Genomic DNA, 25,362 nt, shown 5'->3' on the forward strand with positions numbered 1-25,362 from the left:
TGTCTAACTCAGGTAGCCATCGCATGGCTGTCAGATGGTCAGAGGAATATCTCAACCAACCAATTACAGTGGAAGATATTAGAATGGCAATAAACGCCCTACCCAACAAGAAAGCACCGGGCCCTGACTGGTTTCCCTGTGAATTTTACAAAACCTATGCAGAGGATCTCACCCCCTATTTATTAGAAATGTATGCTGAAGCTTACGATCTAGGTGTGTTGCCACTGTTTCTCCGCGAGGCGCTCATCATCACACTACTCAAGAAGGATAAATCACCCACTAATTGTGAATCATACTGACTGCTTTTGCTTATCAATACAGATGTAAAAATCCTGGCGAAGATTCTGGCCACTCGTCTCCAGTCACTCATGCAAAAATTGGTCCTGCCAGATCCGTCTGGTTTTATTCCAGCGCGTTCTACCTCCTATAATTTGCGCACACTGTTTGCTATGCTCCACACTCTCAATCCTGAACTACCAGTGTCGGCTGTCATGCTTGATGCCGCAAAGGCGTTTGACTCCATAGAGTGGGGTTATCTTTTCTATGTATTACAGCGGATGGGATTTTCACCTCTCTTTGTTAATTGGGTGCGACTCCTGTATGCAGATCCCACGGCGCTTGTCCGGGTAGAGGGCTACACTTCCGACCCAATACAGATCGCTAGGGGAACCAGACAGGGGTGCTCACTTTTTTATTTGCCCCGACGATGGAACCGCTAGCTTGCCTTATTAGGCAATCCCACAAACACGCGGCTCTCAACTTCTTACATCGGCCGGTCATCATCTCCCTATACACGGATGATATGATGCTCTTTACACGCGAGCCCCGCAATTACCTGGCACCGGTTCTGCGTGAGTATATCCGCTTTGCTTGTTTTTCTGGCCTACACATTAATTGGTCAAAATCTGTGGTGATACTGCTGACGGAGTGTACACTTCCACATGAACCTGAATTTCTCCTCGTGTGGGCCACAGACCCGATTAAATACCTGGGGGTGTGGGTTCACCGGAACCCAGAGGTCCGTGAGAATCATGGAACTGCCACCACAATGTTGGAACAGCAAGTGGATAGATGGGTGAAACTCACGCTTTCTCTTGCAGACCGCATTGCACTGATCAAAATGGTAGTGTTACCTAAAGTTTTATATCTTTTCAGTAACATACCACTCCAACTCACGCAACACTTTTTAAAAACTATACGCACTCTGTTGCTCCGCCTCGTCTGCGGGGGGTCGACAGGGGCGGGTGAGACGGAAGACTCTTACACTGGAGTACAAATGCGGAGGTTTCACTATACTACCTTTGCGCACACGCACAATACGCACACTTCTGGTTCACCTCTCATGCTGTTGTCCCACACGTAGCGGTAGAACACTGGGACGTACATTCAATCCCGTTGAGCTCGATGTTAACACACAACCATAGGACTACAGCCCGAAACACACTTAACATCATCAACTCGACAATTACTGCTTGCCAGGCATTGGGCCGTGAGGCGCGAAAGTTGCCATTATACTCCCCGCTGCTACCATTGGCTTACCACTCGAACATATCAGTAACACACGAACAGGGAGCTCTGCGTACACTGGCACAGGTAGGCATTGACAAGCTACAAGACCTATATCCTGTAGGCATTTTTCGGTCTACTACGGATACTGACTATATTCAGAACAAGACACCACTCTTCATTTTCTATGCACGCCCACTATCCCACATTTCCAGCAGAGCCACCGGAGACACAGGCGTTGCGGACATTGCTCATAAGCCCTACTCGACACAAGCTGGTCACTAAACTCTACCACGCTGCTAGAGAAGATAGGACCCTCCCATGCAATAGGAGCTTAGGCAAGTGGAATGAATATCCCGATCCGCAAATCACGCAGAAAGAATGGGAACTCTGCTGCCAACTCACTAGCGACCTCACTTCTGATGGAAACCTGCGTATCATACACTTTAAATACCTGCATCAGGTTTACTATACGCCGCATAAACTTTTTAAATATGGGCCCCCGGGACACTGATGCTTGTAAACGATGTGGGGCCTTGGGGGCAGATTTCTGGCATCTAGCTTGGGCCTGCAGGCGAGTGTCGGAATACTGGGCTGTTGTGATCACTACATTGTCTTAGATTATTGGGATTGTCTTACAGTGTTCCCCGCAGATATGTTTACTGGGTCTTGTCCCCTTCCTAAAGGGTGTCACGGGCAGGCTGACGAGGGTGGCACTGCTTATTGCCGAACGATGAGTGGCGATGGTGTGGGATAGTGTGCTGAGCACTACAGCGGAGCAGTGGTTTACAGACTCTGTATTTTGCTGAGAAAATCTAGTGTTGTATGTGGAAGAGATACCACCGTCCTCCAGACCCAATGACATTTGGGAGCCCTTGTTGATATACTTGCGTTCTGTTGCCCAGCCGGCTCCCCCTGACAATGATCCCCTGTGAACACAAGTGCCACATGCTATATGTAATGATGTCAGTATGTTTGACATTTATCCTCTGTCAGCCTATTTTACTGTCACGTGCTGTTAATGGTTATTTCCTCATATGGTTGTAATCATTGATGTTTTTTCACCTGTACACTGTATGAGACTTTACAAATATCAATAAAAATAAATAAAAAATTAAAAAAAGTCCCCTTTCCTCTGCATTTCCTTAAGATCTGAACGAAAGCAGGATGCACTTTATGGGTTGCCACATGCCCCTTAATCCAAAATCTGTAAGAAAATCACTCTCTGCTTTTACTGCTTGCTTCATAATTTTTTCTCTACATCCTTATTCGACTGCTTGTCCAGGTTAGAAATTTGCTGAAGAAAAGCGGGAACTACGAATAGAGTGATTAATGTTAGTGATCATTTATATGACTCAAATCTAAGGGATGTTCTGTGGAAAAAGCTTGACATATGTTCATTTCACGATTTTTCTTATTGAAATTGAGAGTCTGTTACGGGAAGTAAGTTGACCATTTTATCTTTTAGGAGACTTATTTATAATTGATCATTTGCTCCTCATTAGCTTTTTTTACTTACTGGGCATAGTATCCAATGAAACATAGGGTTCAAAAGCTCTTAACTTCTTCCTGGTTCTGGTAATAAGGAAAACACCTAAATAAGCAATGAGGCACCTGCAAAGAAACAAAATAGAGGAGTATGTTTTACAATATGTAACTAATGTGTCTGCAAGAAGAAAGGCCTGATTCCCATTCAGACTGCCACATAATCAATAATCATGCTGTTCTACTTTTATCCTATCTCACTCATCCTATGGAGCTTATCGCTTTTCAACTATTCTAGATCTGTTTCAATATATTTCTTCTTTCAAGTATAATGTGTATTTAATTCTTAAGATTTGTTAATGTTTTGTTTCTTTAATTTCCCTTCTGAGTATATTTAAATCCCCAATGAGTTCAATAAATTAAAGTCCTAATGTAATGTAACATTATAAGAAATAGTGAGGACAGTAATGCTTGGTCTTTACTCTTAAAACAACATACTTTATCATTATCCATCGTACTGAACAATATAATAAACAGCCAAAATGGTTAAAAAAACAGTTCAATATAAAACAAAGATCAAATGCATACTAATCCTCCATAGAGAAGTACACAAATGTCCCTGTATTGTAATAGTCGCTTACATACAAACCACCTAGGGATCCTGTAATAGGAGTAACAAAAGCAAAATGTACATATCTACAAAAGAACATAACATACGCCTGGCATATTCACGGACTTCAGACACCACAATGCCTAATCCTTATTCCCTCTGCTTCTTCGTATGCTTGAGTTCATCAGTAGGAGCAATCCAATTCGAGGATGAGCTATTCCTACAGATCTCCGGAACATCTATGGGGAGTATTTTTGCCCCTTCTTTAGCCAATCTGTATGTTCACCAATTCGAACAGGCAGAGATACTGTCCACCACAAATCCGTTTCTAGGCCATATTTTGTCCTGGAAACGGTACATAGACGACATTCTAGTCATCTGGAGAGGTTCTATGGACACCATTGAGAGCTTCCACTCTTGGCTGAACAACAGAAATGGTTTTCTGAAGTTTACTTGCGAGACTTCGAAAGAGAACTTACCTTTTTTGGATCTATTGATCGGTTCTCAGGATGGGACACTTACTACGGAACTATATAGGAAACCGATGGCTCGGAACTCTTTGTTACATTTTAAGAGTTTTCATCCGAGAGCTCTGCGGGAGAACTTGCCATTTGGGCAATTTCTCCGTATTCGGCGAAATTGTTCAACTGTCTCCAAATACTGTGAACATGCCACCCAGCTCTCTTCCCAACTGCTGGATAGGCAATATCCTAAAAAAACTGTAAGAACATCAATGAAGAGAGCGTTTAATAATCACAGGGAGGCTCTCCTGGAGAAGCGAATATGTAATCCAAGTACTGAGGAGAACAGGATTACGTGTGTCAACACCTTTTCGAGCTACTCAAATGCACTGAAGAAGAGCATTCTCAAGAATTGGAGAGTGGTCAAGATTGAAGGAAAGGCATTACCCCCTCCTTTATTTGCTTATAAAAGGAGTCATAATATCAAGGACCAGCTGATACATACACGTCCTCGAGCTTTGAGCAAATCCACAGATGTGCCCCTTTGGGGTCTTCCTCCAGTTAAAGGCCATTTCCCCTGTGGGAACTGTTCGGTGTGCCCCCAGACTTCGCACACCACGGAAATAGACATCGGTACGAACAGACCATGGTGTCTTAACAAACATACTAACTGCAACAGTGACAGGGTTATTTACCTAATAAAGTGTCCGTGTGATAAGAACTATGTGGGGATGACATCTCGTAAAATTAAACTGAGGATTGCAGAACATAAGAGTACCATACGGTGCAAAAAGAGTGCTACTAAACTCACCAGCCATTTCATCACAGCAGGCCATAAAGAAACTGATTTACGTTGGGTAATACTTGAACAACCCTATATTCCCCAACATATTGTAGACATCCAACGATTTCTCCTATGCAAAGAACAAAAATGGGTTTATCGACTACACTCGGATGTTACAGGGCTTAATGACGATATCCCCTGGCTTTTGTTATGAGGTGTTATGAGATATATGTGCGTTAAGCAGTTTTACTTTGACTGATATCGCAGTAGTCAACACTTTTACATGTTAGACTGGTCTTAGCACCGCTGTGGCTTGCGAGCTGTGTTTGATTAGTGTAAACAGATCGACACATGCGCACTGTTTAGGAGCAGAGGTAGCATACTTATGACACATGCGCTGTCCGCTATAGCTACGAGCCCGTTTGGGTCCTCACGCCGTTTTTAAACACAACAGGCTTTGCCTTGGCCACCCCGGTGAACACACGCAGCTGTGTACAATTAAGGTTCCTATAAAGCACTCCTTTCCTATCTCGTCGGCACCTCCGGTCTTTACTCATAGACCGCCCGGGGTACCGACGGATAGGTAAGCGCTGCTTCATGCTCTATGACTACTTTCTGAGTCTGGGAGCGTTTTTTCCTTACTATATTTAAACCATACAGAGGCTTGACAACACTCGAATATTTGCGAGTGGTCTTTAAGATAAAGTATTGGGTTTCGTTATTTATCCTGTTAGAAACCCTTGCTTGACACTGTAGGTAAGCGCTACTTTCTGATTCTGGGAGCGTTTTTTCCTCACTACATTTAAACCATGCAGAAGCTTGACAACACTCTAATACTTGCGAGTGATCTTTAAGATAAAATATCGGGTTTCGTTATTTATCCTGTTAGAAACCCTTGCTTGACACTGAAATTTTCTAAGTTCCCTACCCTTAGATTCCCAGTAAGGGTGAACACTATTTTAAACCATGCTGTTTGCCATCACATTTATGTAATACATGGACGTTGCCTATATTCTTTTTTGCCATCTTGACGGGGAGTAATAATGTTTGGCATGTTAGCTAGCAGCCTGTCTTTTTCTTCTCCCCTTTATCAGAGCGGGGCCCCTTTCCCTGAGCAGAGACCAGGTTGAGGTGAGGGTGTCACCCATAATTTTGGGGTAAGTGCAATCTAATACATTATTGGATGCATGGAGCATTAATTTGTGCTTCTAAAGACGGTATTTGATTACTGTTATTTTGCTGTCTTAGACAACATTGTTGATTTGTTGCAATTCTGATTCGTTTCTCTTTGCTTTCCTAGGTATCCGGTTTTGACATCTGTAGAGTTAACCGGTGGTAGGAATGTCTGTATTTTTCCTTATATTTTCATACACTTTTTACATAGTAGCAGCAATTTAGGTCCTGATGAATGCCCTTGATACTACACAGATCCCAATGGGCAGAAACATGTCGACCAGATACTATGGACAATGAGCATAATGACAAAATATTTATGCTGAATTGCCATTTTGCTTTTTAATGTTGGCAGAGGCACTCTACCAATTAAAGCACTTTTGAGTTCCCCTAGCCATTTTTATTGTCACTCTTATGATTTAGTGCTGCACTTTTAGAACCCCTTTCACGTGAGCGAGGGCTTACTACATTTCTCTTGTTATCATTGGTGGAGATCTGACAGCAACCCTTGTATGCCACTTCTCTTTACTCGCAACCGGGTCGTTCCAACAGGACCTGGGGCGTTGTATCAAGAGACACAGACCCAGATGATGACAAACACACTGACTCCTTGGTGATTGATGGGTTCTGTTCCAAGAAGGGTTCTCTATTAACAAGAGATGTCGGAATCAGTAGATATGCTTCCTTTTCTTCTTTGTTGACACAGCACTAGACCCGGGTTGATCAGTGTTATAGCAATTTCCTTATATACATGAGTCTTGTTCTATACAGGATTTATTGCAGGAAATGCGGTTTTCAACTGTAGCAATTGAATTTACTCACCCAAGTGCAAATAAACATATATGAAGAACATCGGCATCTTTGAAGTCCATGTAAAATACTGCTCCTAAATGGACGATAAGACGCATTGAACAGAGTTACTGCCTCCATATCGTAAGTACATATTTGTCAGAAACCACTCAAACAGTACTGAGCACTCACTCCATCACTGGTCATTCCATGCGCTGTAGACTACAAGTTCAGATCCTGTCTTTTAATAGGATCATACCATTGTGAGACAGGTCTTTTGAAATAATTAACCTGAGATTATTGTGTGAGCTTAAAGGCAACCAGTAAATTGGGACAAAACACTGAAACCCCATTAATTTAGAGGCCTGAACAACAATTGTATTTCCTTTCGTTAAAAAAAGTTTTTAAACTCTCCTATCCAAAATATTCATTAAATATTTATTTGAGGTATGACACCATGCAGTCTTTTTTCAATTTCTTTACCAGAGCTGGTTTCGGCAGCGAGTGGTTAGGATTGCAAACTCACAAAAGCCACATAAGTTGTTTTCAGAACTCATTCCATTGACATTTTAATGAAGAAGGAAGAGGAAACTGGTGTCATTTGGGGAAGAGTGAGACCAAAAGGGGGTTCATACAGCCCCACCAGTTTTATACTAAAAAAACTTTTCCAAAAAGATTTACTTAAAAAAAAATGTGAAAAAAGTTTAGATCGCACAAAAAGACTTGTTTAAGGCTGGGTGCAGGGAGTCTCCCTACATTTTGTTAAAGCTAGAAACACCAGAAAATTTCTAAAAAAAATATTTGAAAAAAATGAGTTCTTTTAGGAAAAAAACACAAAATGTTTAGGTTTATGTTTGGAGAGCCTTCGATGCGGAGGTTAAATAGCTTTTGAATACAAACATGATATGCTGAAGTAAAGGTTTAAGAAATTTCATTGGGGTGACAGTTTTGTTATTTGCATATCATTATCAATAGTAATTAGAATTGTGCTTTTAGACCACAATTCTGAAGTGTTAGTCAACTTTTTGCAATTGTTCAACTCAGACTCACATTCTTCGCACAATAATATCCCCCTACACAAACCAAGTTCATTGTTGCAGTTGGTTATTAAGTATCAAATCAACCTCATCACATCTTTGAAAAGTTAGATACTACAGAATTCTATTAGCAATGATTAGCAAATTTAAGCTTCAGCTTGCAGTAGTACCTGACCTACTTCCTAACACATTAATATGCACCACATTTCAATATGACTCAAAGAGGCCGTCATCCTTTTAACTTATCAGTGGCTTGTGTAGTATACCTTAATTTGGCATCAAGCTGATCCTACTTTATGCTGCATAAGGCTTCAGTACACAAAACAACTTTGGTATCATTGTGCCTCAATAGGAATAGAAATCCAGAACCATTCCCGGTCCTGAGCTGTCAACTAGCTTCGTTTCAATTGTGAACGTAGAAAACATTTTTCATATATAGACTGACCATTCACTGGAAATGCCACATGAAAGTAACAAGCTAGGTAACCTACACATGATTCAGTCAACCTATACTGTACAGTTCTATCTTAAAAACCAATTCAACATAATGAAACAGTTGGATTATATAGTCTGATCAAGTGAAGTTACAAATTATATATTTTTGTTCTTCCTCTGTCCTGAAGATATTTTTAAGTGGTTATCCTTGGCTGCTGCTTTAACTTACAGCAGCAATTCCACCTGAGAGAATGAAATTTAAGAACACCTGCATTTGTGTCAAAAGAGATTAAAGCCCAATGATAAAACCGTAGAAGATTTAAACTGTAATGAAGATATTTTAACATGAAGAATTGTTTTGAGCAATAATGATTCAAATCCATTAGACATTGAACTGTTTTGTTTGCAATTACCGATTTAAGCATGTAGGGCTAAGCAGAGGGGACACGGTCAGCCACTGAGCTCTTTCGTAGGATGAAGTTAGGCTAGTGTTAATAACAAAAGTTGTCACCAGGGTTTGTAAATGTTCTCGCTAGGCTAAATAGAAGTCCAAGGTTGTGAGACGATATTTAGTGCTGGGCTAGACTAAAGGTAGTGGTCAGGGTTGTGGATGGGTTTACTGTTAAGCCTAAATTTCAGCTTAGCGTTAGAATTAGTCACTATCACGGGCAGGGCAATGTTTACAGTCGTGATGGAGGACTGGGCTATCCACAGCGTTGGGGCTGTTAGGGATGATTGTCCTCCTTCTGGTATTCACTGTAATGTGCCTTGCTTAATGGACAAAGCAATGTGAAATCCTTTGTTCTTCATTAACAATTACTTATTCTTAACATATTTTTGAACTTTTCATTACCATTTATATGAGTTCTAGTCTAGTGCCTAAACTGGCAATTTTAGAACTTGGAGACACAAGATTGAACCCTGGCCACTGGCACTTGGCTGAAAATAGTGCAGTTGCAGGGGAAATCACGTAAACTCCCAGTGCCTAAAATATAACTATGTGAATCCCCATCAGCATTCTAATCTACAGCGCTCCACTGTTCCATAGCTACGTTCATGCTATATAAAACAACACAAATGATCGGATACATGGAGCTTGGCTAAATGTTTTAAAAAGTAATGGAAATTGTATTGAGCCTAGAACCCTGTGGGCATGCTAACATCTTTTTGCTTAGAAATCCGCATGCAGCTTGTATGATATTGCATGCAAGCACAATAGAAACCAAGAAGATGAGTAGATTGGAAAGGCGTGTGCGGAAAGTGGGTGGTCATGGGAGCAATAGGAGTAGTTATCTGAAAAGATAGATGATGAGGGGGCAATCATTACGTCTCTCAATTCGGATGTTCAGACGAATCAGAAAGGTCTTATGATTCTCCCTGAAGGAAGAATGTTCCATACTTTAATCAATGATTTGTAGTGAGTTGTGGAGCTATGAGCTGAGAATTCTGAGTCTCTTCCAATTTGCCTTGAAGTATTTGGCAGCATCAATGGTGAGGAAACTGGCATGACTGATTCTAAGAGAGCTTTGAAAGCATCAGCAATCAGAGATGTGGCACCTGTTCCTTAGTGCCTTGTGGGTGTGTCAGAAAGCCTTAAGTTTGATTCATTCTAATATAGGGGCACAGAGGTTGACTCCATTATATTGCCTTTTGGGATAGTTTAGCTCACATTTGACTCAACAAATCAATACATTTTTCTCATACACATTATATATATTTTGAGAGTTCTGAATCGATTACATTTTTCTAGACTGAGTTTGACAGAATGTGTCCGTTACTGAAACAGGAAGTGCACTCCTTCCCTCTCTATCCTCTTCGTGCACATACTGCTAATTGGAATGGCAAACTTCATCAAAGATCCTCCCCATGGAATGTGCTGCCAAAATCGTTTAAGTATGCAGTTTAAGCCATTCTTTTGAAGATGTCAAATCTGAGCTGGTTCATACGTTATTCATCAAGTCAAAACATTGATGGTCTTCTAATCTATGTTATTCCAATACATGAAAAGATTTGATTTTCAAATTTTTTTTAGAAGGTAGCACAGAATTCCTTTTTTGCCCTGAATTGTTTTTGGTAAAGGGGGCAGATCCATTTATGCATCTGAATTACAGCAAATAAATAGAAAACAGTGGTCAGTTATTTTTTTAACTCTACACTTTTAAGTAAAATGAACACGTCCATAGCTGAGTCCGCATGAAGAATAAAACTGTGGCATATAGCTAATGTTGCCTTTGTGGTAAACATCCCCTAGGGTGCACTCACACAATTAAGTTTAGAACACCTACTGGAAAATAATAGATTCACATGGTCTGATAGGCATGTGAATTCCTAGTATGGGTGAATGGAAAGCAGTTCAAATAAAGGGCCAATTACCACAAAATGTAGCTTTATTTTAAAAAGTAGGCATGAAGAATCCAAAGTATGCCATGTTCCTTGAACCTCCTACATCCAACTGTGATCTCTGCTACATCTATTCATATGTTCTGGGAGAGTGAGGTAAGAGGGTGATGAAGAGAGTCACTAAGTGCTACAAGGCCAGTTTAAAGAGGCTGCTAGGCAGAGTTACTGCTAAAACAGTCTTAGTGGTGGAAACATAGCAGAAGCCCTTATACAGCACTGACTACCCACAGTTTTTAATCAAGGTATTGTTTTAGCTGAGCATCTGAAGTGAACTACATTCTGTGTCTGGCTAGGAGGGGGCCCACTGTAGTCCAGGTTTTTGCTAGAGACCAGGAAAAATTGGGGGTAGAGAAAAAAAGACATTAATGCTTTGATTTAGCATTTGGAATCAATCCTTGGCCCCAAACAATGACTTTCATTGACAAAGGGATGAGTAAACCACATACTGGAACCCAATACTCACCTGCTGTGATAGCAATCGTTGTAGACAGGATGTAGTTGACACTCGCAATCAGAGAAGAATCAAACAGTTGTGATGCCTCAGTCAAAAACCTTCACAAGTCAACAAAAATTCAAATCAACAAGTGTTTTAATAAGAATTTAGTTTGCCACAACCCACATCAAAAACAAATCAATGTAAGTTTACCAAGATTATTTAAGTAAGTTGTTTTACACCTATGTTGTAATATATTCCCAATACAAATATGAACTCACGTTGCTTGAAACGAGGCTGTTGCCACCATGCTTACAAACATGATATAGAAGATAGGGTATCCCAGTTGTAGATTTCCCTGTATCGAAACTATTATCATTCCAGCTAACGCTTTTACAGTCACTGCTGTCATAGAACCTGTAGTTAAATAACAAGAGCGGGGTCATATAAAACATACTCTTTAAAAAGAGACTCATGCAGAAGAAAGCATAGATAACAACGATCAGGCCTCTAGGAACTGAAGAAAAATGTAATTGAATGCAACACTATCATGGTTTAATGCATGACTGTATTTCAGCTAGTCACTTAAAAAGGTACAGAAAGTAGCAAACATTTCTGCACAATAAAGAATACATAATACGCTTATGTGAACTGCTGATAATTCTTCTTTTAATTGTTTAGAAGTTAAATCATCTACTTTGCTAGTAACAGGACTAGCTAGGAACGTCCAGGACCTGGTGTGACCTTTTGAACCAGAGAACAAGAAGCTAACTTATTGATGGACAGGTAGAAAGTGATTAAGAGACAGCACGGTTCCTTTACTGTAGGGGGAGGAAGATGTAGTAAGAGTGGTTCAGTGAGCTTTAATGTGTATGGGTGTATTGCTTTTCTAAGGCTTTAACCAGACTTACTCGGTTCCCCTAGGTGCAGGTGACCAAAGCATGAAGCCAAACACTTGTTACATTTGTGTACAATAATAAAAATGCACCAAATCACTCATCCTCATGGTGCTGCAGTGCTAAATTTCCTCCTTCATGTGATAGTCATGATTATATGTCAGATAGTGTTTTAATTAGGAGAGTGTACAACGGTATCTAAACTCCGAGGTAGCATATGTTTCTATATGATTTTATAGGTAGTAGGTTAGGTGAATTATTAGAAACTCCGGGCCTGATTTATAGTTTGATGGACTATACTTTATCTGTCCGAGTGGCCGAAAGCATTATGTCTGCCACCCTGATAAACTAGTATCTGTCAAATTCAGAGTTGAATGCCAACCCAGATGTCATCTAGGTACACAAAGAAACTACTGTCACAGCTGTCCCCTTTCAATGTTCAAAATGTTGGTGGACAGCAGCCGTTGGTTTGATGTTGTTTACTAACATTTTCCGATGTTTTGGTATTTATGAAACAAACTTCCATGGAAGGAGTTAGTTTCAGGGAAATTTTGTTTAAAAAAAACAATAACCCCCCTCCCCCCCCCCCCCCCAACAATCTGGGAGTTCTTTCCCTTCGCGGGGGTGGGGAGGATGGATTCATTATTTGTTTTCTATCCCTCATTGTCAGGTTTTTGCTTATGGTGATGGACAGGAAAAATTACATTACGCAGTTCACCCTAAATAGGGCAGACAGTGCAATGTCCTTCCTCAACAACCACTACTCCTTTGGGCCATCAGAGGAATTTTCCAAGTCAACGGCAGGCAATTCAAAAGTTTGTGGAACAGGTCTGACTCTTAACTTTCGCAAAATTGTTTTTCAATTGCATCATATATTTGATTTTTGTTTGTTTGTTTTTGGGATGTAGGCAAGTAAATGGTCATAAACTGAGGGGTTATGCTTTTTTCAGAAATGTTCTTCGGAATTAAATTATTCCTTTTGTTATCAAGTCAAATAAAGTAACCCATTAGGCAAAAGAAAATATGAGTTATGGACTGGTTGTGGGATTTGGGTATGGCTGATTCTATACTTAGCCGAACCTCTCTGCATAACAAAACAGTTAATATTTTGGAGCCTCTCGTATTATCCTATAGCATTTAAAATTGTACCTAATTGCCTCATTTACTTTTTGTACATTATTTTCATCTGCAAAATGTTTGTAAGGAAGTGAATTTTCATTTTGAGACCAATACTTCAAGTGAACAATATAAAAATGCAATAATTACCTACCTAACAATGCCACCAGAAGCAGAATAATGACGATATACTGTGCATTCTTCTCTTTGTAATAATAGAGCAGGGAGCAAAACAAGATAATCTCCACCAACTACAAATATATAAAAGAAAATAGAGAAGAAAATGATACTCCAGCCAAGAACATGATGTGCTATAATAAAAATGGTTCTGTATCCAACGTGAAATTATAATACAGTAGAACAATGGAACATGCATTTAAACTATTTTCTAAAAGTCACAATGACTCCTGAGACCTTCTGACATTCAACTCATCACACCTGTGAGAATCTGAAGAGCATTCTATTACACAGATCAATTCGGAGGTAATAATTGCACTCTATTATATAGGATAAAATAAAAAATATTATTGTAACATTGTAATGCGTGTACTCTAGTCTGAGTCTTGATTCTATATGAGGCTTTGAATACATTTGTGAGAAAACCTTTTAGTTCTAAACACAATGTGGCAATGGGTTGGAATCATACATCTCAATTGAAACGGGTATTTGGATGAATCACTTGGCTTTAAATTACAATTATTTTCATTATCCACTTAGATTCCTCATGCTTAATCCAACATTAACCATAACCATTACCTAAATTCTAACTCTAACCCTAAACTAATCTGAAGCCATACCTTTATCTATAACCTTAAACCTCTCAATTACCCTAATCCTATCTCTCAACCCAACACTTACAAATGCTAACCGCCAAAGCGTTCCCTATTGCGACAGTCATGATCTCTTATCTGCTGTTTAAACTTTGTTTTCAAAGGAAATCCCCAAAAGAAGAGCTTAAACCACACTTGTTCTGTTTTGCTCCACTGACTGGCCATAGGGCTTAATATCTGCATGCAATCTACAATAATTTGCACAATCAGACACAATCCTGTACATACATACCTCCTCATCAGGGGATAAATCTAGCAAAACATTTAATTTCTAATATGTTGTAGTGTGACATGTTAAGTATGCCGACATTTAATTATATATCAAAAAAACAAATGTACAGTCTAGGATTTGTTTTTTTAAGGGGAACGTATTTGTGCAGCCATAATTGCCAGTAGCAAGCAATGCTTTACATCATGACTTGTACTGTTGTAATTATTGCATATTTTGGGTTACCATCTAAATAGAAAAGGCCTCATATATAATTAAGGAACCATAGAAAAGCCGACAGAATTGATGAAAAGTCAAAGCAATTTGGCCACTTTACAACAAAAATTGATATTATTAAGCAACTAAATTATTTCGAAATTACAGTAAACAACTCTACGAAGGAGTGTGCAATATGGTGAAAAACAGAAGCAGATAACAATCTTATTCTGGCAGCTGATGATATTTGGCTCCCAATAACTGCTGTTTGTCTGGTCAATGGCACAGGCCAATTATTTGATCCTCATGGAAAACACATTGCAATCTCACCTACAAAACCACATATGCGATGCCATGCGTCAGAGAGGTATCCACAGACGTAAAACAGCACAGGTCCAAAAACAACAAAGGACTTGATTTATAATCTAGGGTCAAAGCAATATAGTCTTATCTCGCTATCCACCTCCAAACTTTGGGATTGGATATACGAGTAACCGACCAAACCGTCAACAAAGCCTATGACTTTTTGGACTACTACTTCAGTGAAACAGTACTTCAAGGAAAATAAGTAACCCGGATGCGTCCGCTCTGTGTTTTCCTCTCTTTATCGCCACCAGAGATCAACAAAGTATTTTCCCACAACTATGAAAGTTTGAAAAATCTCTTAAGGCATGTCTTGACTTGTCCATGTCAAAAGGTTTCCAAAATTCCCTGCTTTAAACTAAAAATGTGGGTTTCCTTCAAACATTAAAATCACAACATATAGCCCTGCAGTGTAATTTTATACCATAATTTTGATCTTATCTACAGTTCTGATCACACTTTATAAGATTACAAACCCGATTGCTACAGTCTCGCATTGTCATATACTTGTGACTTTCCCCTTCAATACACTACACTCAGAAGAGAGCTGTGAGAATTTAGTCAAATCAGGGGTCATTTCACAACGGCACTTAAGAGTGCATAAAGTAGAACAGGAATATTACTTTACATACTCCTAAATGCCTTGTGTGAATTAGAACCTAAATGTCCACTCGCAAATTAGGGAAAGTGCAAAAAAGGCACAGTCCTTTTTCTTTGTTCTAACTGTATAGGATTATTCCCTTAACAGCACTATTTGAGATGGTTTGGGGCCAACTTAACAAAACATTTAAAAGTATATGAAGTAGTACTACATAAGTACTCATGAGTGCGTTTGTGAATTGACCTTATTGTTTAACGAACAGAAGAACAATAAAACTCCTACCTCAGCAGAGCTTTATAAGACTTTGGTTAAAATTTGTTTCTATGCTACAGTTCTACCACCTAATCCAGTGAATATTTGAAGATATTAACAAGTATATTTGTAAATGAATTGGTTTGCAACTATAAAAGAGAGATGTATTTTTTTTTATTTACACAATACATGTCTCTTGCTGAGGTGCTAAAACCTATTTGTTAAAGATAAATGCCGCAATAGAATATTGTTACAAAGTCATGCACACCAAAGATGGAAGTTGTCATTGGCACCGCAGTGAAAAGGAATCAAGAGGCAGAAGAAATAAGGCAAACTGGGGACAAGGTTCTGTCTCATCCCTTAAATGATATTTGAATGGAAAAGCAAAGCTATGGAATGTGGATATGAGCCGAGTTGACCTGGGTTGCAGGCAAAGGAGAAACAAGTACAGGAAGCCCTCCAGCAGCAAAGCAACATGCACTCACCTGTTATCATCTAGTTAAAAAGACCATCTCAGCAGTCTACTGGTCTGACCCCACCAATACATAACCCAGAGGTTGATGTGGCCCGGAGGATTCACATAAGGGAAGGCACTGTCAGTACAGTTACTGTACCAGGAATCCCCAGTATATTTTCATCTAGCGGTACACCGGGTATCTACCAGTTTTTGAGAAGCAGAGTACAAGACATTAATTGAATGGGTTTAATTGCTTTGTTGCAGCATGCTATGCATGTTTTAGATTAGGAAAAACAGTCTCGGAAGTGTTTTAGAATGAGCAAAGAAGTCTAGGACACAATGACAACCTGGTTTGGAAAGAACATTTCCAATTGTGAGCCTGACTTGCACCTGTAAAACAGTGTTATTTACGTATTATCTAAAAAGGCTTAAATCAAAGCAACTATGATGTATATTTGTGTAATCAACTAACTCCTAGGTAAACTTTTTTAGTCCATTTTACAGTGAAACATCAGAAGATCAGCCAGGAAAATCCTAAATCTTGTTATCATCTTACACAATGTTTCCTTTTTGAGTTTACATAAACATTTATATCCATGTCTCAAAATCATTAGCATATGCAAGTTACAAAAATCATCAACTTTAGCAGTCTGTCCTTCAGAGGGCTGGGAATGGTTGTATGAATTTGGCATAGAATAATTAGAACAACACTGAGCAACTGTACATAATTCAACAATGATTGATGACTGTATAAATGGGCCAGAAGACTAATGAATACAACATTAATCTGCTTTATTATTATTAATGTAACATCTATTATTAAAATTACGAACATAATATACAAAATGTGAAAATACAGTCACATAAATATCAGCCAACAGTCATATCTCCATACAATCATCCATGCACATAACAAAACAACAGCATCAATATATATTGCCACTAATAACTTAGTCGAATTCCTTGCAAGTCAGAGCAGCAGTAGCTTTAAATCGTGAGTGAGCAGTGATTTTCAAAAATGATTCTACGAAGACCTATCAACGACTTGAGCCACACATTGTGTGATCATGTTAATTTGGACATGTCATTTTTGAGAATCACTGCTCACTCATGATTTAAAATGTCTGATATTTATGTGGCTGTATTTTCACATTTTGTATATTATGTTCTTAATTTTAATGATAGATGTTAAAATTAATAATAAAGCAGTTACATTTTTCATTCATTAGTCTTCTGGCCCATTTATACATTCATTCATTGTAGAATTATATATAGTTGCTCAGGGTTGTTCTAATTATAATAGTATTTCCCCTGGCCTAAAAATTGGTATTGTTCACAGGGGGTCTGTATTTGTACATGTATGTATGACTTTTGCACACATGCTTTTACAACACATGCCTGTACCACGCATATACCTTTACCACACATGCCTTTACAATAGGTAAAGTAAGTGAAATGTGTGTGTGTTCTCAGTGAAAAAAACAAACGTTAAATTAACATTAGAGTTAAGTCTGATAAAAAAAAGATCTGTTTTGGTTAAAAAAAAAAAAAAAAACCTTAGAAATTCAATTAAAAAGACAATGGTTAAAATAAAATTATAGTTAAGTGAATTTTTCAATGACAATATTAACGTTTTAAACTAAGACAAACACAGAAAGTTCCCAGTTGTAGTTAGCAGCACTACCTTAAATTTGCACCCCGCCATGAAGTGTTTATGACCTCACATATGACATCACTGACATGTTCTATGACATCACTTATGTCATCTCAAATTACATCACTGATGACATCATCCAACGTGTGTAACTCTGTGTGCAGGTTACGGTTGATTTATGTTCTATATGTTACACACAAGATTTTTTGGTTCTGCAGAAAGTTTCCAACAGGAAAAAGATTCTATGTAGTAGATGCTAACTTTTGTAAGCTGCCTTAAGTTATTAGAGAGAATCATCTCAGCATGACAATTTCTACTTAACATAGGAGAGTGATTGCACCAGGAACTAACCTATGTACATATGCTTGTCTTGCTTCCGAAGATGGGCTATCTCAGGGGCTCCAACCTTTTCTGTAGTGAGAGCTAATTCTGATCAGTGAAAATCATTGTGAGCTATTGAAGGCCAAGCCACTCATGCAATGTTATCAGACACCCCCACACCAAGTTTCAATTAATTTAAGCCTAATGTCTATAGAGCAAAAAACTATGGTTTGACAAAGTACCTTAACTAGGGGCCCTAGGACAGGACTGCCATGTGGGTCAGTGAGAGCATGGTCTTTGGGGATGTATAAACGTGTGCATATGAAAGTGATATATGTGTATGGGCAAATGAGGGCCTGTGTCTTGTGGCACAGGACATTCTTTTCGCCATATGGAGCAATCTAGAACAAAAACACAACCATTATTTTTAATAAGAGAAATTTAAAGTGCAGAAAACTGTTTTGCAAAAAATATTCATAATATGGAAAAATTGCCTGCACTTGAAATTTCTCCCACTTGAAAAATGTATATTTTTCAGATCTAAATAGGACGCCATGCCTACCAGCCACTGGGAGCAAGAGGCCTGCTGCAACACTTTGAAATACACACCTATGGTGCATTAGGAGCACATGTTTTTTTGTAAACACTTAAATCTATTAGCTGGACCCAGGCTGTACAAAATTAGTTAGAGAAGTAATGGTACTTAACTGCCACTATATAAAACTATAAAACAAACTAGCACACTCATTGGATGACGTCATGGGTCATGTCATCAATGATGTCATTTGAGATTTCATAAGTGATGTCAATTCAATTCAAAATGCTTTATTCGGTATGTACGAGTACAACCATATAGCAACATACATCAAAACAGTAAAGAATCAAATTTATGAAAGTTAAATAATGAAACATTTAAAATTACATCACTATCCATGCCAATATTGTTAAATCAGTAGTATATCACTTTGTGTACAGGGTTAAATTTAATCATTAGGTACATTCTAGTAGTAGTTGTTAAGGGGGGAGTTAATTCAGTTTAGACATTTTAGCAGCAGTTTGTTTGTAATAAAAGTTTGTGCAAATGCCAATACAAAAATAAATACACAACAACAATGTAATTTAACAGTAAATCACCAATAGTCATAAAATATAATAGCCAACGGGTGAACGGGGATAACGAAAGGGGGGAATCATATAATAATTGATTTCCTGTGCCAGGTACATTTTAAAATATAGGTGGCCACGCGATAGCACACATTCGGGGAAGCCAAATCAAACAACAATTGTATTGCGGCTCTTGTGTTGTATATCTTATATTCTAAAAATAGTTGCTTCAAATAAAACTTTCTAAAACCAGTATAAAAGTTACAAAAGAGTAAAAAGTGACAGATGCGCTGTTTAGATTTCCCATCGCATGGGCACAGACATAACCCGGGTTTTTTTACAGTTGGGAAAGCCACCAAATGGTGGACTATTCCCAGCCTCAGGCGTGCTAGAACAAAGCGATGAGAATTAATACTAACAAATGTAAGATAGGGTGGGAGTCTTGTACTAAGGTTGTACTCCAAGTATAATTTGAATGTACTTTGCATTGCATACTCCTTCGTTCTGGTCCCTTTTGCATGGTCCAAATAGGTGGTTTTAAGGTTACGCTTTGTTAAAACCGATGTAGTTAAAATATCTTTAAAAATATCCTGGCCAAAGAGAGTCTTATACCAGGAGTGAATATGTTCTAGCCAGGGGATTTTCGAATGCCAATCTAGTTTAATACAGTCCAAAATTACTTCCTGGGTAAACCTAGTTTCTTCTTTGGCCCATATGGACCGCCATAGGGACAAGGGACGCAATGCAATCAGATCTGCGACATAATTTATGCCTAGCTCTCTGTGGGTAATCTCGTTTGAGGCAGAAGCGGGGAGGCATAATAATCGTTTCAGGTACTGGTTTTCCTCTTGCTGGATGGACAGAGCAATCTGACGATTATATCCCCATATCCCTGCTCCATACAAGGCAGAGGACATACACCTTGAATTATAGATGGAAATCATTTCTCGGATTCTACGACCCCCCAATTTGGAGGCGAATCTGAAGATGCAATTTGTATTTCTGGTCATCTTCAGACCAACACAGGATTGCTCGTTTACCCATCTCCCATCACCTGAAAAGGTAATACCTAAGTAGCAGAAATGTCGGACTGCCTCAAGTTTATCCCCATCTAAAAAGAATGACTTGTTTTTCAATATTTTCTTACCACAAGTCATAGTCATAGTCTTACCCTTGTTAATTTTAAGCTTTCTGCCCTGAATAAAAATATGAAACTTCTCAATTAACTTTTGCAACCCATTCGCAGTCCTGGAAATCAGGACCGCGTCGTCCGCATATAATAGGACGGGTATTTGCTTTCCATAAGTGATGTCATAAATGATGTCATAGAACGAGTCATGAGTAATGTCATATGTTAGGTCATAAGCAGTGCATGGAGGGGGCGCAAGTTATAGTTAGTGTTGTTGACTAAAACTGTTGAATTTCGGTGGCTTTTCTTTTTAGTACAAAACATTAATGTGGTCATTGACAAATTCACCTAACTATAACGATACTTTAACCTTATGTTTTTTCAGTGAATATCTAAGGTTTCTTTTTTTTATAAACAAAAACAGATCTTTTTATTACACCCAACTTTATCATTACTTTAACCTTTGGTTCATGCAGTGAATTTCTAGTTTTTTATAAATTTTTATTAGAAAGTAATACTTATTATAGATAAATGCAACCCCACGCCGCGCACAGCTTTTGCGGCAGGGGGTTGGCTGCAGGCCCTGCAGCCAAGTCCCCCTACATAGAGATGACCATAGGGCCTGGCCCTGAGGACCACATACCCCAGGGCGTTTTTTTTTTTTTAAAGGGGGGGGGGAGCCACACGACCCCCTCCCCAAGCCTCGTTACGCCTTGGTTCCCCATCCACTGGGACCATTTCCATTTCTAAAAATAAAGGAGATGGGGCTGCGCGCACCCCCCAGCCTTTTTATGCATTGGGGACCCCATCCCCCAGGGCCATGTATTCTTTTAAGGGGTTGGGGCCATGTGGCCCCCCCCTCCCAAAGCCTTGTTAGGCCCCGAGGACCTCATCTCCCAGGGACACTCTTTTGAATAAAGGGCAGGGGATGCACATGGCCCCACCGTCGCTTGGCCTATTTTGCCCCGGAGTACCATATCCCCTGGTTCTCGGCGTTCTTTTGGAGGAGGACACTTGGCCCCCGCTCCCCGGACCAATTTCTGCCTCAGTGACCCCATGCCCTGGTTTTAATTTGGGGGAGACCCCTCCCTCAGCAGATTTCTGCCCCGGGCCCCATCCTCAGGGGCCACTGATTTAAACAGAGGGGCTGCGTGGCCTCCCTCCAGTTAGGTGCTGAGATCCCCATTCCCCAGGTCTGCTTATTTAGATCAAGTGGAGGAGGCCGTGTGACCCGGCTGGGCCAATTTAGGGCCCTGGGGGCTTCATGCACCAAGGGCCACTTATTTAAATAAAGGGGAGGGGAATGCATGGACCCCTTCCCGAGCTTTGTTAGGTACTGGGGACCCCATTCACCAGGGCCATTTATTTAAATAATGGAGAGGGGAGGCCGTGTGACCCCCCAACCGTTCCCGGGCCGATTTCAGCCCTGGTTACCCCATCCCCAAGTGTTAATTTGTGGGGGTGGGGGCGGTATGCGTGGCTCACCTCACTGTGCCAATTTTGGCTCAAGGGACCCCATTCCCCAGGACCAGGTGTAATTTTTAGGAGAGGTGCCCCTTGGGTCCCAGTGGTCTGCGACATTGTGTAGAGGGAGGGGGGCATGTAGCCCCCTCTCCGCAAAAGGTGGGTGCCCTGGTGCTCACCCAGGGCACCCACCATAGTGTCATTGGGGCCTGAGGGGGGAGCTCCAAGGACAGCCTGCGACTCCAGCCAGTTCCCCACATACACCGTGAACTGGCATTGTTCCCGTCTGCAGGAAACAGATTCTAACACTGCTCCCTGTGGGCAGGAGCAATATTTTCATCTGTTCCCCTGCCTACTTCAATTTGGGTACGGAAATAGATGAAAAGACTGCTCCAAGCAGTTGTTGCTCCCACTTGGCAGAAAATGCTTCCAAGAAGTGAGAGCAAACACAAGTTTCCCTGCCTGTGCTGTTGTTATGTCCCGGCAGGGCTTCCCGGGACATAGCTTGCGAGCTGGCCACTGGGGATGGGGTCCCTATGACCTTTTGAGGCTTAGGGAGGGGGGCCCCCTCCCCTTCTTTAATGATTTTGTCCCTAGTGTGGGCTCCCATGGCCTCCGAATTGCTCTAAGCGGGGTGCCATGCATCCCCCCTCATACTCAATATGTTCGGCCCCAAGGGTGGGCTCCTCGGAGCCTCTGATGGCTCAGGGAGGGGGGCTGCACGTCCTCCCTTCCCATTGACAGCGTGTCCTGTCCCAGGGTTGGGCTTCCTGAGGCCGCTGGAGGCTTGGGGAGGGGGGCCACACAGCCTCCCTCCCCATTATGAAATCACCCCCCAAGATAGGCTCCCCAGGGTTTATAGTTTATTAATGCGGCCCATCCACTGTTTTGTTTTTCTCATCCCGCACAAGTCTCTCAGGATTGTGGCATTTTTTGCTGCTTTTTTTTTTTCTTTCTTTTTTTGGCCCCAGGCTGGGGGTCCCTTAGGATCTTCTGCATGGGGCCTAGGGGGTCATGGTTTCCCTGCCCTGCGCCCTGATGTCTTTTTTCACCATTTTTCTTAGGGACTCTGGTCCGATTTCTGAGACCAAAAATTGTTGTCACCACTTCCTGGTTGAGGTGGTGGCAGCCAATCAGATCTCACTTTTGGATCCGTTGGCTCTGCGGATCCTCCAAGACGTGACATATACAGTTGGTTTTAACCTTAGTTTAGTCAAAACTACTGAACGGATTTACAACTAGTGTGGCGAAGTGAGCTAAAGAATGATGGATTCCAGCCAGATCCAATAGTGACTGGGGGTGAGTGTCTGAAAAGATCCAGTGCTCCGTCCATCATCTCCTTGTGTATGCCCTAATTTGGCAGGTTATGCCCAGACGTGAGCCCCTTGCTCACTTTGCCACTGGATTCAAGCTAGCCTTCCTGATGAGAGGTGTTCCCCCGAAACCGGTCCCAGGATGCTTGTTTCCAGTCAATGGAAGACCAGGCTTGGCAGTTCGGGCTAGACTGTTCCCATGAAGAACAGGGTCAAGACTGATTTGCATATGGCTGGGTCTGAACTGGGGTGGCGAAGTGAGCTAAAGAACGAGGATGGATTCAACCCAGATCTAATAGTGACTGGAGATGAGTGTCTAAAAAGTTTCAGCGCTCGGTCCATCATCTCCTTGTGTTTGCTAGGATTTACACCAAAACACAACAAGCATTGGCATAGCCAATAGGTCTAGCTTTTGGGACCTTATAAGTATTTAGTTATGCAGCACAATATCCTTGGTGCAACAACATTAACTGTTGCATGGTTAAACACTATATAAGGCCCCAAAGGCGAGACCTATTGGCTATGCCAATGCTTTTTTTTTTTTTTTAAAGGACAAGCAGTGCCATCAGGCTCCGGCTGCCACTTAGAGGTAGAGAGAGAAAGGTGTGTAGAGAGAGAAAGAGGTGTGTAGAGAGAGAGAGGTGTGTAGAGAGAGGTGTGTAGAGAGAGGTGTGTAGAGAGAGGTGGGTAGAGAGAGGTGTGTAGAGAGAGGTGTGTAGAGAGAGGTGTGTAGAGAGAGGTGGGTAGAGAGAGGTGGGTAGAGAGAGGTGGGTAGAGAGAGGTGGGTAGAGAGAGGTGGGTAGAGAGAGGTGGGTAGAGAGAGGTGGGTAGAGAGAGGTGGGTAGAGAGGTGGGTAGAGAGAGGTGGGTAGAGAGAGGTGGGTAGAGAGAGGTGGGTAGAGAGAGGTGGGTAGAGAGAGGTGGGTAGAGAGAGGTGGGTAGAGAGAGGTGGGTAGAGAGAGGGGGTAGAGAGAGGGGGGTAGAGAGAGGGGGTAGAGAGAGGGGGTAGAGAGAGGGGGGTAGAGAGAGGTACAGAGGGGTAGAGAGGTAGAGAGAGGTAGAGAGAGGTAGAGAGAGGGGTAGAGAGGGAGGTAGAGAAGTAGAGAAAGAGAGGGTAGAGAGATAGTTAGAGAGAGAGGGTGGAGGAAGAGAGAGAGAGGGTGGAGGGAACTGCAGCCTGCTTATTACATAGTCGCAGTTGTTTCTCAGCCAAAGAAATGCAAACAGCAGATTATTGCAGCCTAAATTGTAGCCTGGCTGTCTGCGGGATTTGCATAATGAAATGCTGAGAGGCGATTTGGCTGATGTGTTATTTCAGTGAGGGTTTAACTTTAATACAATTCAATTTCTGGAAGGCGTGTCACTCAAACCAACCCGCCATTTGCAAACAGAAACAATTGCCATGGTATTCCGGTCACGCTGCTATTCAGGGTTAAATGGCTCTGCGTCGTGGCCAAAGATGATAGGCACATACCCTGTTTATGTTGCAGCACACAAATAACAGAATGGAAAGTCCAGGCAGGCCCTTCAATTCCCTCTGAATTTAAGGACAGGCAAAAGTAGGTCTGGGGAAAAGGACATTGCTATAGGCAGAATAGAATGAAGTGGACATTTGGCTAATTGCTTTGCCATATCTTGTTGTACAAACATAATGTGAAAGAGAACTTAGAATGCCTAGTGATCGACTATTGACGTCAGTGCGCAGACGTGAATAGCAATAGCATGGTACTTGCAGCATCCTCCAGCAAAATACACACAATCTATGATGAACGATACCAGCTTCGAACTTTGAAGCTGCTGTCTACAATCAGGGTTGGTGTTATAGCCATGGCATAATGCAGTAGTGACTGTCATCCACAGACATTGAGGGGTGACAATGAAAGAGTGCCTGAGAGACAGAAAGAGGAAATGTGAGGATGAGAGAGAATCTAGAGAAAAAGAATGGGAGAAAGAATCAAAACATACTGAAATAAAACACACTACAGGAAAGATAGACATGTTGTCCAGATGGAAAGACATGTTGTCCAGACGGAAAGCCCCTTTACAAACAGTAAATAAGTTGGTGGACTTTCAGTCGATTATCACTGACAAAAGTAGAGTACAGCGTCATCCAGTGTTAGTTTGTGGGTGCCCTCCGTGCAGAGGGGCTATGCAGCAGGCATGTTGGACATTTGCGAAATGCATGGTCACATGACCTGGCGTTACATACTGATTTAACCTTGTAAAAATGTTTTAAATAAAATCCATCGAACTATTCCGTTTCATGAAGGTTAGCAAGGGGGAAGGATTAATTCAGACCATATGTAGAATGTTTGCGTGTTCTACA

The 25,362-nt window shown here is 40.9% G+C and overlaps 1 protein-coding gene across 4 annotated transcripts in view; it reads right to left on the bottom strand.

The window, feature by feature from the left end:
- NIPAL3 (NIPA like domain containing 3) overlaps positions 1 to 25,362 on the bottom strand; it is a 226,708-nt gene that overhangs the window by 11,153 nt on the left and 190,193 nt on the right. For all 4 annotated transcript variants that reach the window (XM_085647835.1, XM_085647837.1, XM_085647836.1 and 1 more), the window contains exons 7-11: positions 13,280 to 13,376; positions 11,395 to 11,530; positions 11,144 to 11,232; positions 6,842 to 6,905; positions 3,026 to 3,120 (exon numbers count right to left, since the gene is read on the bottom strand). In XM_085647835.1, the coding sequence (XP_085503961.1) occupies positions 3,026 to 3,120; positions 6,842 to 6,905; positions 11,144 to 11,232; positions 11,395 to 11,530; positions 13,280 to 13,376 (481 nt within the window). The remainder of the gene's footprint in view (positions 1 to 3,025; positions 3,121 to 6,841; positions 6,906 to 11,143; positions 11,233 to 11,394; positions 11,531 to 13,279; positions 13,377 to 25,362) is intronic.

This window comes from Triturus cristatus, chromosome 3_2, assembly GCF_964204655.1.
Source record: "Triturus cristatus chromosome 3_2, aTriCri1.1, whole genome shotgun sequence".
In the NCBI taxonomy this organism is placed as follows: Eukaryota; Metazoa; Chordata; class Amphibia; order Caudata; family Salamandridae; genus Triturus; species Triturus cristatus.